This window comes from Nomascus leucogenys, chromosome 4, assembly GCF_006542625.1.
Source record: "Nomascus leucogenys isolate Asia chromosome 4, Asia_NLE_v1, whole genome shotgun sequence".
NCBI classification, from domain to species: Eukaryota; Metazoa; Chordata; class Mammalia; order Primates; family Hylobatidae; genus Nomascus; species Nomascus leucogenys.
The window spans coordinates 78,146,191-78,166,270 of NC_044384.1; the positions used below are offsets into that span (position 1 = coordinate 78,146,191).

At 40.4% G+C, this 20,080-nt stretch overlaps 1 protein-coding gene across 1 annotated transcript; it reads right to left on the reverse strand.

Moving 5' to 3' along the window:
- Positions 1-6,690: 6,690 nt before the first annotated feature.
- LOC100588653 (glycine N-acyltransferase-like) lies at positions 6,691-20,045 on the reverse strand. Its single transcript, XM_012509473.2, is given in 5 exon segments — positions 6,691-7,147; positions 9,332-9,502; positions 10,838-10,962; positions 12,957-13,064; positions 20,019-20,045. Coding segments are annotated over 5 exon segments (888 nt in total).
- Between the last annotated feature and the right edge of the window lie 35 nt (positions 20,046-20,080).

The window sequence follows — 20,080 nt, forward strand, 5'->3', positions numbered from 1 at the left end:
TTATTAAATAGGGAATCCTTTCCCCATTGCTTGTTTTTGTCAGGTTTGTCAAAGATCAGATGGTTGTAGACATGCGGCATCATTTCTGAGGGCTCTGTTCTGTTCCATTGATCTATGTCTCTGTTGTGGTACCAGTACCATGCTGTTTTGGTTACTGTAGCCTTGTAGTATAGTTTGAAGTCAGGTAGCGTGATGCCTCCAGCTTTGTTCTTTTGGCTTAGGATTGACTTGGCGATGCGGGCTCTTTTTTGGTTCCATATGAACTTTAAAGTAGTTTTTTCCAATTATGTGAAAAAAGTCATTGGTAGCTTGATGGGGATGGCATTGAATCTATAAATTACCTTGGGCAGTATGGCCATTTTCACGATATTGATTCTTCCAACCCATGAGCATGGAATGTTCTTCCATTTGTTTGTATCCTCTTTTATTTCATTGAGCAGTGGTTTGTAGTTCTCCTTGAAGAGGTCCTTCACATCCCTTGTAAGTTGGATTCCTAGGTATTTTATTCTCTTTGAAGCAATTGTGAATGGGAGTTCACTCATGATTTGGCTCTCTGTTTGTCTGTGATTGGTGTACAAGAATGCTTGTGATTTTTGTACATTGATTTTGTATCCTGAGACTTTGCTGAAGTTGCTAATCAGCTTAAGGAGATTTTGGGCTGAGACAATGGGGTTTTCTAGATATACAATCATGTCATCTGCAAACAGGGACAATTTGACTTCCTCTTTTCCTAATTGAATACCCTTTATTTCCTTCTCCTGCCTGATTGCTCTGGCCAGAACTTCCAGCACTATGTTGAATAGGAGCGGTGAGAGAAGGCATCCCTGTCTTGTGCCAGTTTTCAGAGGGAATGCTTCCAGTTTTTGCCCATTCAGTATGATATTGGCTGTGGGTTTGTGGTAGATAGCTCTTATTATTTTGAGATACATCCCATCAATACCTAATTTATTGAGAGTTTTTAGCATGAAGCGTTGTTGAATTTTGTCAAAGGCCTTTTCTGCATCTATTGAGATAATCATGTGGTTTTTGTCTTTGGTTCTGTTTATATGCTGGATTACATTTATTGATTTGCGTATGTTGAACCAGCCTTGCATCCCAGGGATGAAGCCCACTTGATCATGGTGGATAAGCTTTTTGACGTGCTGCTGGATTCTGTTTGCCAGTATTTTATTGAGGATTTTTGCATCAATGTTCATCAAGGATATTGGTCTGAAATTCTCTCTTTTGGTTATGTCTCTGCCAGGCTTTGGTATCAGGACGATGCTGGCTTCATAAAATGTGTTAGGGAGGATTCCCTCTTTTTCTATCGATTGGAATAGTTTCAGAAGGAATGGTACCAGTTCCTCTTTGTACCTCTGGTAGAATTCGGCTGTGAATCCATCAGGTCCTGGACTCTTTTTGGTTGGTAAGCTATTGATTATTGCCACAATTTCAGAACCTGTTATTGGTCTATTCAGAGATTCAACTTCTTCCTGATTTAGTCTTGGGAGGGTGTATTTGTCGAGGAATTTATCCATTTCTTCTAGATTTTCTAGTTTATTTGCATAGAGGTGTTTGTAGTATTCTCTGATGGTAGATTGTATTTCTGTGGGATCGGTGGTGATATCCCCTTTTTCATTTTTTATTGCATCTATTTGATTCTTCTCTCTTTTCTTCTTTATTAGTCTTGCTAGCGGTCTATCAATTTTGTTGATCTTTTCAAAAAACCAGCTCCTGGATTCATTAATTTTTTGAAGGGTTTTTTGTGTCTCTATTTCCTTCGGTTCTGCTCTAATTTTAGTTATTTCTAGCCTTCTGCTAGCTTTTGAATGTGTTTGCTCTTGCTTTTCTAGTTCTTTTAATTGTGATGTTAGGGTGTCAATTTTGGATCTTTCCTGCTTTCTCTTGTGGGCATTTAGTGCTATAAATTTCCCTCTACACACTGCTTTGAATGTGTCCCAGAGATTCTGGTATGTTGTGTCTTTGTTCTCGTTGGTTTCAAAGAACATCTTTATGTCTGCCTTCATTTCATTATGTACCCAATAGTCATTCAGGAGCAGGTTGTTCAGTTTCCATGTAGTTGAGCAGTTTTGAGTGAGTTTCTTAATCGTGAGTTCTAGTTTGATTGCACTGTAGTCTGAGAGACAGTTTGTTATAATTTCTGTTCTTTTACATTTGCTGAGGAGTACTTTACTTCCAACTATGTGGTCAATTTTGGAGTAGGTGTGGTGTGGTGCTGAAAAAAATGTATATTCTGTTGATTTGGGTTGGAGAGTTCTGTAGATGTCTATTAGGTCCACTTTGTGCAGAGCTGAGTTCAATTCCTGGATATCCTTGTTAACTTTCTGTCTCATTGATCTGTCTAATGTTGACAGTGGGGTGTTAAAATCTCCCATTATTATTGTGTGGGAGTTTAAGTCCCTTTGTCGGTCACTCAGGACTTGCTTTATGAATCTGGGTGCTCCTGTGTTGGGTGCATATATATTTAGGATAGTTAGCTCTTCTTGTTGAATTGATCCCTTTACCATTATGTAATGGCCTTCTTTGTCTCTTTTGATCTTTGTTGGTTTAAAGTCTATTTTATCAGAGACTAGGATTGCAACCCCTGCCATTTTTTGTTTTCCAGTTGCTTGATAGATCTTCCTCCATCCCTTTATTTTGAGTCTATGTGTGTCTCTGCACATGAGATGGGTTTCGTGAATACAGCACACTGATGGGTCCTGACTCCTTATCCAGTTTGCCAGTCTGTGTCTTTTAATTGGAGTATTTAGCCCATTTACATTTAATGTTAATATTGTTATGTGTGAATCTGATCCTGTCATTATGATGTTAGTTGGTTATTTTGCTCGTTAATTGATGCAGTTGCTTCCTAGCCTTGATGGTCTTTACAATTTGGCATGTTTTTGCAGGGGCTTGTACTGGTTGTTCCTTTCCATGTTTAGTGCTTCCTTCAGGAGCTCTTTTAGGGCAGGCCTGGTGGTGACAAAATCACTCAGCGTTTGCTTGTCTGTAAAGTATTTTATTTCTCCTTCACTTATGAAGCTTAGTTTGGCTGGATATGAAATTCTGGGTTGAAAATTCTTTTCTTTAAGAATGTTGAATATCGGCCCCCCACTGTCTTCTGGCTTGTAGAGTTTCTGCTGAGAGATCAGCTGTTAGTCTGATGGGCTTCCCTTTGTGGGTAACCTGGCCTTTCTCTCTGGCTGCCCTTAACATTTTTTCCTTCATTTCAACTTTGGTGAATCTGACAATTATGTGTCTTGGAGTTGCTCTTCTCGAGGAGTATCTTTGTGGCGTTCTCTGTATTTCCTGAATCTGAATGTTGGCCTGCCTTGCTAGATTGGAGAAGTTCTCCTGGATAATATCTTGCAGAGTGTTTTCCAACTTGCTTCCATTTTCCCCATCATTTTCAGGTACACCAATCAGACGTAGGTTTGGTCTTTTCACATAGTCCCAAATTTCTTGGAGGCTTTGTTCATTTCTTTTTATTCTTTTTTCTCTAAACTTCCCTTCTCGCTTCATTTCATTCATTTCATCTTCCATCAGCGATACCCTTTCTTCCAGTTGATCGCCTCTGCTACTGAGGCTTCTGCAATCTTCGTGTAGTTCTCGAAACTTGGCTTTCAGCTCCATCAGCTCCTTTAAGCCCTTCTCTCCATTGGTTATTCTAGTTATCCATTTGTCTCATTTTTTTTCAAAGTTTCTAACTTCTTTGCTATTGTTTTGAATTTCCTCCCGTAGCTCGGAGTAGTTTGATCGTCTGAAGCCTTCTTCTCTCAACTCGTCAAAGTCATCCTCCATCCAGCTTTGTTCCGTTGCTGGTGAGGAATTGCGTTCCTTTGGAAGAGGAGAGGTGCTCTGCTTTTTAAAGTTTCCAGTTTTTCTGCTCTGTTTTTTCCCCACCTTTGTGGTTTTATCTACTTTTGGTCTTTGATGATGGTGATGTACAGATGGGTTTTTGGTGTGGATGTCCTTTCTGTTTGTTAGTTTTCCTTCTACCAGACAGGACCCTCAGCTGCAGGTCTGTTGGAGTTTACTAGAGGTCCACTCCAGACCCTGTTTGGCTGGGTGTCAGCAGCGGTGGCTGCAGAACAGCGGATTTTCGTGAGACCACAAATTCAGCTGTCTGATAGTTCCTCTGGATGTTTTGTCTCAGAGGAGTACCCAGCCTAGTGAGGTGTCAGTTTGTCCCTACTGGGGGGTTGCCTCCCAGTTAGGCTGCTCAGGGGTGAGGGACCCACTTTAGGAGGCAGTCTGTCCGTTCTCAGATCTCCAGCTGCGTGCTGGGAGAACCACTACTCTCTTCAAAGCTGTCAGTCAGACAGGGACATTTAAGTCTGTGGAGGTTCCTGCTGACGTTTTATTTTTCTGTTCCCTGCCCCCAGAGGTGGAGCCTACAGAGGCAGGCAGGCCTCCTTGAGCTGTGGTGGGCTTCACCCAGTTGGAGCTTCCTGGCTGCTTTGTTTACCTAAGCAAGCCTGGGCAATGGCGGGCGCCCCTCCCCCGGCCTCGCTGCCGCCTTGCAGCTTGATCTCAGACTGCTGTGCTAGCAATCAGCGAGACTCCGTGGGCATAGGACCCTCCGAGCCAGGTGCAGGACACAATCTCCTAGTGTGCCGTTTTCCAGGCCCGTTGGAAAAGCGCAGTATTAGGGTGGGACTGACCCGATATTCCAGGTGCCATCTGTTATCCCTTTCTTTGACTAGGAAAGGGAACTCCCTGACCCCTTGCGCTTCCCGAGTGAGGCAATGCCTCACCCTGCTTTGGCTCGCGCACAGTGCGCTCCACCGACTGTCCTGCACCCACTGTTTGGCACTCCCTAGTGAGATGAAACCAGTACCTCAAACAGAAATGCAGAAATCACCCATCTTCTGTGTCGCTCAGGCTGGGAGCTGTAGACCGGAGCTGTTCCTATTCGGCCATTTTGGCTCCACCCTCCCATTCCTTCCTTCCTTTCTTTCTTTCTTTGTTTCTTTCTTTCCTTCTTTCTTCTTTTTCTTTCTTTCTTTCTCTTCTTTCTTTCCTTTTCTTTCCTTCCTTTCTTCCTCCTTCTTTCCTTCTTTCTTCATCTTTCTCTTTCTTTCTTTCTTTCTTCTTTCCTTCTTTTCTTTCCCTCTCTCCTCTCCCTCCTCCCTCCCTCCCTTCCTTCCTTCTTCTCTTTCTCTTTCTTTCTTTATTGCTTGCTTTCTTGCTTTCTCTCTCTCTTTCTTTTTTCTTCTCTTTCCTTCTCTTTCTTCTTTCTTTTCTCTTTTCTTTCCTTCTCTTTCTTCTTTCTTTTCTCTTTTCTTTTCATTTCTTTCTTTTTCTTTCCTTTGAATAGGTGTTACTCCTCCAGCACTGTTGAGACAGTCTTCCTAGACTCAGAGATGACTTCTCCAGAAGCCCCTGCATCTACCAGGTTCCTACACAGCCTTCGCTTGCAGTGCAGAGGATTTGAGTATCCCAAAGCAGTATGCTGCTGCCATGTGGGACTCCAGTCTCCATCCCTACAAAGCCTCCCACAACCCCTCTCCCTGATAATAAATATCCACCTCCCTAGGTTCACATGCTGTCACTTCCTCCTCTTGCTACATTCACCTCCCTTCATGGGCCATGTAAATTAAACTTCCATAACCAAAGATATCTTTATTATAAGGTGACTGGGAGAGGGAGGTTGAAACTTAGCCTTTTGAAGCAATGGTTGTATCTTTCCCGGGGGATGAGTTGCAAGATAATATATTAGTAGCAATTAGTCTTTTCTTAATAATTTTCCCTATTGCTATATATATATATATATATATATATACACGTACATGTATATATGTATATATGCATGTATACGTATATATGCATATATGTATATATGCATATATACGTATATATGTATATATGCATGTATACGTATATATGTATATATATATGCATATATGGCATGGCACATTCTTGCCATGTATACATATATGCACATATATGCGCATATATGCGTATATATGTGTATATACACATATATGCGCATATATGCGTATATATGTGTATATATACATATATGCGCATATATGTGTATATATGTGTATATATGTGTATATGTGTATATATGTGTATATGTGTATATATGTGTATATGTACATATACATATGTATATATGTACATATATGCACATATATGTGCATATACATATATATACACATATACACATATATGTGCATATATGTATGTATACATATATGCGTATATATGTGCATATATGCGTATATATGTGCATATGTGTATATATACATATATACACACATATATATAGTGTGTGTGTGTATAATATATTTAAGTGATTATAGTACAAGGCTTAGAAGGTAACCTGGGAAAGGATGATTTTGCAAAAGCCCATTGAGAAGACTGACTACCCTCCAACCAATAAAAAACAAAAGTCATAGAAAGCCAGAGAGAGAACTCATAGGACCTGCCTCTTGGCAAATAGACAAGGGTCAATTAGCTAGGAGTTCCAGGAACAGCAACATAGAAAAGCATGCAACTGATTAAAAAACATCACAAGAATTCTGGGAGTGTGGGAGCTGCACCAGCCTGGGAGCAGGAGTGCCTGGCCTGCTGCATACTGAGGAAACTAAGGGAAGTCCATGAGCTATTTGAGGGCAAGGACCTAGGCTGTCTTGCTCATCGTTCATCACTGCTTTACATTCATACACTCCATTACACTGTATTCTTTCTCTCTATCAACCATCACCCCTTCAGCCACATGCACAGCCCACCCAACACTGTTTCATGTTTGGGGCCAGGTTCACAGAGGCACATAGTTCCACTGGTTCCAATCACAGCGCAAGGGGATAGCATAGAAGGTGTTCGTCCTGGCATGGAATGGTTAGCCCGATCCACATGGGGATACATGGGGAAGTCAAGTTTTCCCAGAGCCTGAATCTTATAATGGATGACATGAGCAGTGAGATCCCAGCCCTGGTACTCAGGCACAGTGGCTTCCATCTGCAGCTGTCCAGTGTGGTCCATCAGAGTCCAGGACACTGGGTTCCCTTCCGGCCCCAGAAGACAGAAGCTGGGGAAGGTCTGGATACAGCACTCGATGAATCTCTGGCTTCTCTCATTGCCACCAAACTGCCAGAATTTATTCACCAAGGCAGCATGGGTAACGTCCAGGGATGAGAGTTTAAACATCTCTTAGTTGCTACTGGAAAGAAGGTCAAAGAACAATCCTTCACATCACACATACTGTGAAGTATTGTGTTTGCTTTCCCCCAAATTGTCCTGCAAGGCACACAGGAGCATATCCAATGGGGAGTGCTCTGCAGCCAGACTGCCTGGGTTCCAAGCAGCACCACTTGCGTGACCTCAGGCAGGTTACTTAACTTCTCACTTCCTACCTTTTCTCATCTAATGATGGTTTGATAATCACACCTCCCTTACAGAATTGTTGTGAGGCTCAAATGAGCCAATGGATGTAGGCACTTATGAGGAGCACCTGGCAGATGGTAAGCACTTTGTAAAAATTAGCTATCATTGCTTTGTTTGGTTTTGGCCATAACCCACCACATTAGACAGCCCAGGTGTTAGGTTTTATCCTCATTTTACATAGAAAGAAAAAGCTTCAGAAAAAATAAATGAATGCCCCAAAGCATATGCTAGCAGGCAGAACTTAGAATCATGGAATCTTTTAATGTTGGTGTCAGAGGAACCTTAGCCACCAGGTAGAACAAACAGGAAAGCTGGAGTCAGGGAGGAGCAGTGAGAGGGAGTGCAGATGACACCTGTTAAAGAGGACCGGAGTCTGAAGCCTCCTGCAATGGTGCAAAGGGGCTTGGGAGTCATCCTGAAAAGAGCCAGGAGGTGGAACTGGGAGATTTAGTTGCAAGCCCAAGTTATGCCCTTAGCCAAGCACATGGTGATCAAGCCACTTTATCATCAGAGCCTGTTTTCTGTCACGAAATGGGAGAATGTCCCCTACCTTGTCTATCTCATAGGGTGGACAAGAGGATCTGGATAGATTCTAGATATGGAGGCGCTTGTTTTTGGTTGTAATATGCTTTACCAAGTGAACAAAGCTCTTCCAGGCACATTAACACAGAGAAGACCATGAGATTGAGCATCTCCAGATCAAAGGCTCAACAGCATTCACTTGTACTCAGTATTAGACTAAAAATCACTGGGGGGACATCTAATCTGTTGAAATTCTTTTTATTGGAACCCTTTTGTTCTAGGAAGTGAATGCATCAAACATATATATTAAGCACCTACTGTGTGTCAGGTACTGTCCTGGCTGTTGAGGATCTATCAGTGAACAACAGAGAAAGTCCCTGCTGTTGTGGGGTTTGTGATATTGTGGGAAAAATTCCAATATCAAATAAATACTTAAGTTAAATACATTAGCTAATTTCAAATAATCACAAGATCTATGAAGAAAGTAAAACTGGGTCATGTGTGGAGAATAACTGGGAAGTGACTTTAGGTGGGGTGTTTTAGCCAGAAACATCTGGTGAGATAGTATTTAGGCCATCCTGAATAGTGAAAGAAATCATGTGTGTAAAGATTGGGTGAGGTTGTGGGGAAGATATTTTGGGCAGGGGAAATTGCTAAAGGGCTTGAGCTTGTGGTGATTGAGTAGCATGAGGAAGGCCAGTGTTGTTGGAGAACAGAAGGAGGAGACAAGATGAGTTCCAGAGGTTAGTAGATGCTGGCTCTTACAGGACTGTGAAGGAGTACAGAATTATTTCAAGGTGAGATGAAAAGTACTGGAATCTTTTAAGCAGAAAGGGACATGGTCTAAATTAAATTTTTGAAAGATTGCTCTGTCTACTTTGCAGAAAATAGATTGTAAAGAGTCCAGTGCAAAGGCTGGGAGAGAAGCTGGGAGTTACAGTGGGTGAACTGGTGGCCCCCCAAATGTATGTCCACCCAGAACCTGTATATGTGACCTACCCTAGAAAGAAACACGGTTTTGCAAATGTAAGAATCCCAAAGTTAAGGATCTCAACATGAAATCATCCTGAATTATCTGGTGAGTCTTAAATCCAATGGGAAGAGTGCTTATAACAGACAAAAGAGGAGACGTCACAGAGAAGATCATGTGAAGATGGAGTTAGAGAATAGAGTAATGCAGCCATGAGCTAAGAAATGCCTAGAGGCATCAGAAGCTGGAAGAGGCAAGGAAGGATTCTCCCATACAGATTTCAGATGAAGCATGGCCCTTGAATTTGGACTTCTAGACTCCAAAACTAGGAGAGAATACATTTCTATTGTTTTAAGCTCCCCAGTTTGTGGGAATGTATTTGCAGCAGTCCCTGAAAACTAATTTAGGAGGCTACTTCAGCAGTGAGAGGTGTGAATAGTACACAGTGGCCTGTATCAAACTTACATGACCTTGAGTTTTTCACGGTCGGGTAATTTTCTTGCATTCAGCAGTGAAGTCATCAATTCCTTTGCTGTCTCAGGAATTACATAGAAAATGCACTGTGTTTGCTTGACCCTGCCCAAATTGATGGCTGCAAGATTTTCTATCACCTTATCCAGGCTGGACTGTGAACTTAGATGGAGAAGTTAAGGAATTGCATGAGATATCATTGTTAATTTTAATGTTTGGGAAAATCTGCTCAATGAAGTTGGAAGGTCTGTGGGTTTAGAGTCATTAAATTTTGTGTTCAGTCATCATACATGTTTTATGTGATAATGGCTACATTATTCCTACGTTTTTCCACTTTAAAATGGAAATAATGCCACAAGTCCTGAGTACATCACAGTACAGTTATAACTACCAAAGTTGATGAGGTATAAACATAGTAACTAAGATGTATTGAAGAATTGCTATGCACAATTTCTATGTACTCAGTGCAGTAAATTGTTGCTATTAGTCCCAGTTTGTTCCTGCCTCCCTATCCTGATTTTCTCTTCTGAACTGACTCTGGACTTTGTCAAGTAGCTTGCTTTGGCCAATGAAAACAATAGGAAATGTAATTCAATAAAAGACTTGAAAAGTGTGCACTGAGGTTTGCCTTTTCTTTCAGATCCTGAAAACTCTGTGACTTCTGCATGTTGTCCAATCCACTTCCATCACTGCAGTGAAGCGCTAGCGCAAACAAAGCTGGCATTGACAGCCAGACTTGGGATTATGACTAATCTATTCCTACCAGCTCATAGCCAAGTCTCCGACTGACTGAGACCACATGGGTAAACACAGGTGAGACTAGCAGAAGAACCACCTAGCTAAGCCTAGTTAAAATTGCTGACCGACACAATTGTGAGCTAACAAATGATTGTTTTAAGCTGTTACTTTGGAATGGTTTGAAAACCTAAATGGTAAGACCAGGATAGTGCTAAGTGTTTCCCATTCAAGATCTCATGTAGTCCTTAAAGACTTTGTTTTGATTCTATTATAATCAATTTTATAAGGAAGCACATCCACAGAAAGGTTGTTACTTGCCCTAGATCACACAGCTAATAATAGGTCCAGCAAGGTCACAATCTTAGCTAGTCTGACATCAGAGATGATATTCTTAACCACTAAAATGCTCCTTTGTAAACTTAACTGTGATAAGGCAGAGAGGAGAAAAAGAGGAAGCTCTGTTCCTATCCTTATGCTCTATAACAGAACCTGGGCACACCAGAGAATAAATCATGAGTCCTCGGGTACTAAGACTTGTATTAGTCATGATTTCCTCTGTAAACCCCATATACTGCAGTCTTCAGGTTCTAATTCTCTATAGAGGTGATGGCAGCTGAGACAAGGAATAGGCAGCAGGCTGTGTCTGGAGCTTCAAGGAAAGGTGTGTGGGGTGCAGGGGTACTTGTTCAAAATGAAAAGTGACCCTATAGGTGTAGACACAGGAGACCCCAGCAGTCAGCCCCCATCCCAGTTCTCTTACTTTGAATCTGCAAATGTTGTTTCCAGTTTATGACTTCTGGCAAGCCAAGAAATTCTTGATATTTCATGGGGTCCTTGGAATAGATTTGGTAACTATTGGTGTAGTGATCAAGGTAATCTGTCATTTCCTATTTGGGTTAGGAAAAGAAGAATTTGGATTTAGTGATTGCATTCTGGTTTTTCCGTATTCCATTATATTATGATATTTTAAAATACTAACATTAGCATTTTCTGTTGGTGTATTGCCTTAACTTAGAAATTATTTACATGGTGAGGTCAACTCAAAGACTCCCTTATCCAATTAATAATGAAAAATGTCCTGAGTAAAACTATTCCTGAGTCAGCTATTGCTTTAAAATTTTGAATTGAACAAATATAGTTCATTTAAAATTATTTTTCTATACCTCCACCAAACTCAAGTAGAAAAGTAAAAAGAACAATTGATAAGCAAAATCTTTAGCCAGAAAATAAATCTTGCTCCAGTGAAAAGATTTTTAGAACATATGAGGTATAAACATATTATTAAAATCAATACAGGTAACAGGATTAGAATACTTATCTATAAAAGGTGAAACCAAAGAAAGATAAACTAGATATGCTCTCTTTAAAATTTTTTTGTCATTTTTAGACAAACTGCAATGTCATCAAACAATGTACTCATTCAAATATTCATAGAAAATTTATTAAACCCAAGATGGAATTATTTGAATATGAAGTAGCAGATAAGAGAAAAAATTTCTTCAACCAGTGTAGAATCAGAAAGCTTTTTTTTTCTCTAATATCTGGAAAATATTATCAATATTACATTTCTTATTCAGCAATTTTATACCTATCAAATTTTATTTTTAAGATAGGATTTTAGAAAGTAGCTCAAATATTATTCCTCATTCAGGTTTCTGTCAATAAATAAAATATCTTTATTTTAAGTTTAATATTTAATTTGGTGGTTTTAAAATAACATTTGTATTAATTTTGCTTCTGAATAAGTTATAAAAATGTGTTTAATGTTTTTATATTTATAAATTTTTTCCCTACTAATGTAGCTTATTTAAAAAATTATTTTTACATGCTATTTAAAAATATAATTATACACTTATTTTTGAAATATGTTTACTATTTACTAATTAAAAATATTACTACATAACATGTAAACCACAGTTTCAACCATGTCATTCTACTCCTTAAGTTTCCCTAATTGGCTCTGCTGTTTTTAGACCTTTTGCATTGCAACTGCTATTTTTTCTGCTTGGAAAATAGTACTTTTCCTGGCCTACCCTAAAAAAGAAAATCTTATTTATCTTCAACATCCAGTTTTAGTAAAATGTCCACTAGGAAGCAGGTCTCTGATCCTCTCCCTGCAAGCTCTACCACATACAGTTGTTTTTCCCTGTAACCTATACTACATATAGTTATTTCTTTTCTTCTGCCCTGTTTTACAGACTTTATTAAGGACAGCTGCTTACAATACAGTGCAGCATCTCAATGGAGAAACAATATCACAGTGAGAAGTTGTGATCTAGGATGAATGTGTTGGTGTGGTTTCAAGACTGGTATATTTTTAGAGATAGGATTTTTTCACCCTTAGTCTAATAGTTGAAAATTGAATCAGGTTCTGATTTATTACAATACAGAAATCTAGCCTAGTAAACACTCTTCTGATGTCTAGAACAAAAGATCAGCCTCTTCTCTCTCCATTAATATGATCTTAAATTAGCACGACTCTTCATTGATTGCCTCTAATTCCCATGAACTGAATTCAAGAAATAACAAAGTGTGTTTGGTCTTCAGCAGCAGCAGAATGCTGGTTTTGTCTTGAAAACAAAATAAAACAATGAACGAATATGAAATTATACCACGTATACTTTTAGTCAATTTTCTCCCTGTGTTACTAATGTATTTTGTTTGTACTTCTGTTCCGGCACATTCACATCAAGCTGCAATTTATCCATAGATTTATCTATACCCTCCTCCAGGCTGTGAGTTTCTCCAGGACAGGGACTTGTTGACCATAATCACTGTGATTAATTCCTGTATCCCTAGGGTTTACCGTATTTCCAGTCAAGAGGTAGGCACACAGCAAAATGAACATAGATGCATATTTATTCCAAACTTGGCATCTTACCTGCTCTTGAGGGCGGACAACCACTGTATTAAAATCAGGCCACTTGTCCACCAGAGCCTTTAGATTAAATGGGTTTCCCTGGTTTATGTAGAAGATGGCTTCATAAACCTATAGCATTTCAACAAAGTGGGAAAGTCAGCACATTACAAAGGGAGTGTAAAATGCCTTGTGTTTGACTAGGACAAGGCTTATTTCTATGAAATAATAGCATTTTAATGATTGGACGATACCTAATATACATCTCTGCCAGCCAGTTCTACTTTTTTTACTCCAATAAAAACATCTTTTAAAAATATTCATATAGTAAACTACTCAGACCAGTACAATTTATGAATAAAAATTATGAACTCTCCCATTGTAGAATTTAATAAAATATTTTACCAGGTTTTCTTCTATTCATGTACACAGGTTTTGCAAAAATAAAAATTTAAGGTACCTTTTTTCAATTCATTGCACATTTCTGTAATTTCCCATTGAAGCATTTTTACAATAGTTGCTTTAAAATCCTTGTCAGATAATTCTAAAATCTGTGCCATCTAGCTTTTTTATCTGTTGAATGTCGATTCTCACTCAAGTTAAGATGCTTCTGCTTCTTAAATGACAAATTATTTTTTAAATGAATCCTAGAGTATTGGATATTATGTGTTATGAGACTTTGGATCTTATGTAAATTTTGTTTTCTCTGCTGCCTCAGTGCTGCAAACTAGGGGTGAAAGTTCACATTCCCCACTCAGCTTCCATTCACACCCAAGGGGGACTGGGGATCTCCGTGGAGGTGTTTAGTCTCCCCTTAGTCCTCAGGTGAAATCTTGGCTCGGAGAGCCTGAGTACCTTGTTACTGCTCGTCACATAGCCTCTACTGATGCCATTATGGGTATGTGTGGTTTCTTCACTGCTGGGTGGTAATGAAAGTCCTGCGTCCTCACTTGGCCTTTGCTGGTGGGGATAGAGCTGCAGTTTTTCTGTGGTGTTTGGCTGGAGTAGGCCGATAATTATCTCAAGTTTTCTGTCTTACTGCTTTTGAAAAATCTGGGTTCTTGCCACACGACCAGGAAGAGTTAGGCACACAGACACTTTGCAACGTGAGGGGGAATGAAATTTATTGGGCGAAAAGGAAAAAAAAAAACAACTCTTAGCAAAGCTAGAGGGGTTCCTGTTAACAGGCCCCCATCTCACAGATTGAATCCCAGGTCCCCACCCAGGAACAGGAGAGGCCAGGCTTCTCCCCCATGCAAATGGCAGGAACGTCCCGAGGCTCCACCCCATCTTCCCAGTAAGCAGGTGGGCATTATTCAGAAAGACATTCAGGGAAAGGGTGGGCTTCATCTCAGACCGGCAGTCTGCTTTTTCAGCCTTCAGGCTGTTTTAGGCTTGAAGGCGGGGTTTCACCTGGGGACCCTTGACTGCCTCCCTGTCTCTATCTTTACTAGGTTTCCTGCTTTCCTGGTCCATTGGCTAAAGAGGGTTGGTTTTGCTTGGGCGTTCTTTGTCTGTGATGGTTAGTTTGTCTGGTTTCCCAGCTCTTCCAGCACCAAGTGTGAGATATTTCAAGCAAAAAGAAAACCCAGGGAACTCACTGCTGTGTTGTTTCTAACTGGCCTACTGTCTTCTTTCCACATTTCAGTCTTCTTTCCACATTTCAGTCTTCTTATGTTTGTTACATACATAATATCTAGGGGAAATGGGTAAAAGTGCCCCATAATTTATTTTTCTATGTTTTCTTGATGGATGCTTGGTGTTTCCAACTTTTCAATGTAACAAGTAACACTTGAAAGAATATCTCTCTTTTTTTCTTTTTTTTTTGAGACAGTCTCGCTCTGTTGCCAGGCTGGAGTGCAGTGGTGTGATCTCGGCTCACTGCAACCTCCGCCTCCCTGGTTCAAGTGATTCTCCTGCCTCAGCCTCTCCAGTAGCTGGGACTACAGGCGGGCGCTACCACGCCCAGCTAATTTTTGTGTTTTTAGTAGAAATGGGGTTTCACCATATTTGCCAGGATGGTCTCGATTTCCTGACCTTGTGATCCACCCACTTCTGCCTCTCAAAGTGCTGGGATTACAGGTGTAAGCCACCACACCTGGCTTTTTTTTTTTTTTTTTTTTTTTTTTTGAGACAGAGTCTCACTCTGAAGCATAAGCTGGAGTGCAGTGGTGCGATCTCAGCTCACTGCAACCTCTGCCTCCTGGGTTCAAGCGATTCTCCTGTCTCAGCCTCCAGAGTAGCTGGGATTACAGGCATGCTTCATGGTGCCTGGCTAATTTATGTATTTTAGTAGTGATGGGGTTTCACCGTGTTGGCCATGCTGGTCTTGAACTCCTCACCTCAGGTGATCCACCTGCCTCAGCCTCCCAAAGTGCTGGGATTACAGGTGTGAGCCACCATGACCGGCTTAGAATATCTCTTTAAATAAATTTTTAATAAAGTATTTGCATATGTGCCTGGTATTTACTTAGGTTTAGTTTTAAGAAGGGAGATTTCTGGGTCAAAATTTGTCTACATGTTTAAGGATTTTTTACTTGTATTTTAAAATGACCTCTGGGAAAGTTACACAGTCTCCACCAACACATGGAGGCCATAGTAATTCAATAGAAACAGAGATAGTTCTCTCTTTAAAATGAAAATAAAGCCACTTGATCTACATATAAAAGTACCCAAAGGATTATAAAACATGGTGCTATAAAGACACATGCACATGTATGTTTATTGCGGCACTATTCACAATAGCAAAGTCTTGGAACCAACTCAAATGTCCAACAATGATAGACTGGATTAAAAAAATGTGGCACATATACACCGTGGAATACTATGCAGCCATAAAAAATGATGAGTTCATGTTCTTTGTAGGGACATGGATGAAGCTGGAAACCATCATTGTCAGCAAACTATCTCGAGGACAAAAAACCAAACACCGCATGTTCTCACTCACAGGTGAGAATTGAACAATGAGAACACATGGACACAGGAAGGGGAACATCACACATTGGGGACTGTTGTGGGGTTGGGGGAGGGATAGCATTAGGAGATATACCTAATGTAAATGATGAGTTAATGGGTGCAGCACACCAGCATGGCACATGTATACATATGTAACAAACCTGCACGTTGTGCCCATGTATCCTAAAACTTAAAGCATAATAATAATAAAAAAAGAAAATGAAAAAAATTAAATATATACATATATAAATATGTGTGTGTATATATACATATATATGCAGCCAACACCAGTGCATCCAGTTTTACAAAGCAAATACCACTAGGCCTACAAAAAAGTGAGAAAACCATACAATAATAGGGAGGGGACTTCAATACCCCACTGACAGCATTAGACAGATCATTGAGGCAGAAAACTAACAAATTCTGGACTTAAATTGAACACTTGATCAAATGGACCTAATACACAGCTACAGAATACTCCACCCAACAACCACAGAATATACATTATTTTTATCTGCACATGGAATGTACTCTAAGATTGACTACAGGTTTAGTCATGAAGTGAATTTAAAAAAACTGAAAGTCATACCAAGCATCTTCTTGGACCACACTGGAATATAAATAAAAATCAATACCAAGAGGAATTCTCAAACCACACAAATACACAGAAATGAAAGAAGTTGTTCCTAAATAATTTTGGTTAAACAATAAAATTAAGGCAGAAATCAAAATATTCTTTGAAACAAATGAAAATAGAGACACAACATACCAAAACCTCTGGGATACAGCTAAAGCAGTGTTAAGAGGAAAGTTTATAGCACTGACTGCCTACAGCAAAAAGTTAGCAAGATCTCAAATTAACAACCTAGGAATTGAGATTAAGATGGCAGATGGGGGCAGGAGTAGCTTGCAACTCCCACTCGGATGGACAGAGCCATGTGTGAAGATTCACATCCTGAAATTCTGCTCCAAGAACTACCACGGGTACATACCAGGAAAGCTGAGAGAATCCACAGACCATTTGAAGAAACTGGATTACCTCTGCAGGCTCCCTGAGACACTGAAAAACAGTGAATCTGTTTGCTTTCTCAATGGAGTGGCTTGTGGTCTGGGGCAAGTTCTCAGTCCTGGTCACTGGCTACCTGGAAATAGACTCAGTGCTGTTGGGGGGCATGGTGGGAGTGAGACTGGCCTTTGGGACTGCGGGTTGCATGAGAGTGGGGTGAGGCCTATGACTGCTGGCTTCTTCCCTGGTGACCTCTATGATTCAACAGAGGCAGCCATAATCCTCTTGGTAACATAACTCCGCTGGACTGAGAACTACACCTCCATCCCTAGTAGCAGTTATGGCAAGCCCTGCCCAAGGGGAGGCTGAGCTCAGCTATGCCTATCCCTGTCCCCACTTGGTGGTCTTTCTGTAACCACGCTGGTAGCCGAAGACAAGATCATGAGAGCTCTCATAATCTCTTGAGCGCTGTATGGCCTTGACCACCACCTGAGAAACCTGAATACTTAACCAGGTGTCCCTAGGGCAAGTCTGCAGCCTCCCTATAGGACTGCAGCTAATGTGCTCTTGAAAGTGCCACCTCCCGGCTAGAGGCCAACCAAAACAAACGAGTGCACTAAACAAAAACAACCAAGGACCCTCACAGAGTCCACTTCACTACACTGCTACCTCCACTGAAGTAGGTGCTGGTATCTATAGCTGCAAGACTGGAAGACAGTTCACACCAGAGGACTCTTTGCAGACACTCCTCAGTACCAGGCTGGAGCCTGGTAGCTCCACTGGGTGGCTAGACTCAGAAGAGCAAAAACAATCATTACAGTTTGGCTCTCAGGAAACCCCATTCCCAGGGGAAGGGGGAGAATGCTACATCAAGGGAGCACCCCATGGGACAAAAGAATCTGAACAGCAGCTCTTGAATCCCAGATCTTCCCTCTAACATAGTCTACCCAAATGAGAAGGAACCAGAAAAACAATTCTGGTAATATGACAAAAGAGTGTTCTTTAACACCCCCAAAAGATTATACCAGCTCACCAGCAATGGATCCAAACAAAGGCAAAATCCCAGAATTTCCAGAAAAAGAATTCAGAGGTCAATAATTAAGCTAATCAAGGAGGCACCAGAGAAAGAAATAAAAAACATGATACATAATATGAAAGGAAAATTCTTCAGTGAAATAGATAGCATAAATAAAAAATAATCACAACTTCTGGAAATCAGGGACACACTTAGAGAAGTGCAAAATGCACTGGAAAATCTCAGCAATAGAATTGAACAAGCAGAAGAAAGAACTTCAGAGCTTGAAGACAAGGCTTTCAAATAACCCAATATGTCAAAGACAAAGAACAAAGAATTTTTAACAATGAACAAAGCCTCCAAGATATCTGGGAATAGGTTAAACATTCAATGCTGGGTCTGCGGGACAGACAACTGATGGATGAAATGAGTACTCAGACACAGGTATGCAGTGTAAGAGCAGCTAGGTAACTGCCTGGCTCAAGTGGCCAGAATGCAGCCCCAAGAAGTTGGAGCTGCTTGCTTTTATTCAGTGCAAGCATAATGCCAAAAGCATGGAGCAAACACAATCTGTAGGTGATTAACATTTATTGTTCCCCTTTCACAGGAATTCTAGACCAGACTGGCCAACATGGTTAAACCTCATCTCTACTAAAAATACAAAAAATAGCTGGGTGCAGTAGCACATGCCTGTAACCCCAGCTACCCGGAAGGCTGAAACAGGAGAATCACTGGAACCTGAGAGGTGGAAGCTGCAGTGAGCCAAAATCATGCCACTGCACTCCAGACTGGGTGACAGCACGAAACTCTGTCTCAAAAAAAGAAAAAAAAAATAGAAAACTGTCCTAACCTGTTGCAACCTGAAAGATTGTCTCTCCTGTTCCCCCTCAACTGACTCTTGTATAAGACAATTATCTAAACTTTATAATAGAGTTCAGGCATTCTGAAGTAATGCTATAATTGGAACGTTTGTGTTTCCTCCAAAATTCATGTTGAAACTTAATCCTCAATGCAACAGTATTAAGAGATAGTCTTTAAGAGATAATTAGGCCATGAGAACTTCCACCCTTATGGATGGGATTTGTGCCTGAAGGAAAAAGGCCTGGAGGAAATTAGCTGGGCTCCTTTTTGCTCTTCTTTCTGCCATGTGAGGACACAGTGTTCATCCCCTACAAAGAACACAGCAATAATGTGCCACCTTGGAAGCAGGGACTGGATTCTCACCAGACACCAAATCTGCTGGCACCATGGTTTTAGACTTCCAGCCTCCAGAACTGTGATAAATAAATTTTTAATTATTTTATTATTATTTTAAATAAACAAATAAGTTCAGACTGTTATTTATAAATTACCCAGTCTCAGGTATTTTGTTACAGCAGGAAGAAATTAAGATTAGTAATTTGCTGAGGCTAATTGGACAAGCAGGTATTCATGCTATCTCCTCTTCCTTCAACAACTGTCTCTCCTCAATAAACCATCACATCCCTGGGTCAAGGTGCTCCCACCTTCCCCTTTTCATACACTCATTCCTTTCATGCTCTCACCATGATGAACCACTTAGCTTGAACAAACACAGTAAAAATTGTATACAGTCAAACACAAAACTTTCTTTATTATTTAGGAGTTGTGGTGGGTTTTGGAAGCTCATCATTAGAAATAACATTGGATCTTTTTTTCCTGGAATAGGAGCTTGGAGAGGATAGGATATCATCAGTTGGTATTTCTTCTAGTAACATTCCCTGCTATATCATGTATACTGTATTTAGCCTAATATCCCATATATATTTGTATCTAGTATATTTAATGTACCTATAAAGTAGCAATAACAGGAGAGGATAATCTCTAAAGACCTATTGAGGAGAGTCCACTTGTTGATCATAAGGGAAAGGCTGTAAAAAGGGAAAGAAATAAGTCATAGTGCCAGAAAATATTATTCACCTCTTCCTAGCTCCCAGAAAAACTGGCAAGGGTCTTGCAACTGAGGAACCAGGGATTCCAGGATAAGTAATTTGGAGCAATATGTATCTTATGAAGTGTCATAGAGGTCCTGGAAATGTGGGGAGCTAAATTGCATATGTCAAATGTAACACGGCCTGGGCCTGCTTCCCACTGAGAAACCTGTGGATGCAGGGACCATGGCGATGCTGTTGAACATCACACTGCTTCCCCAGA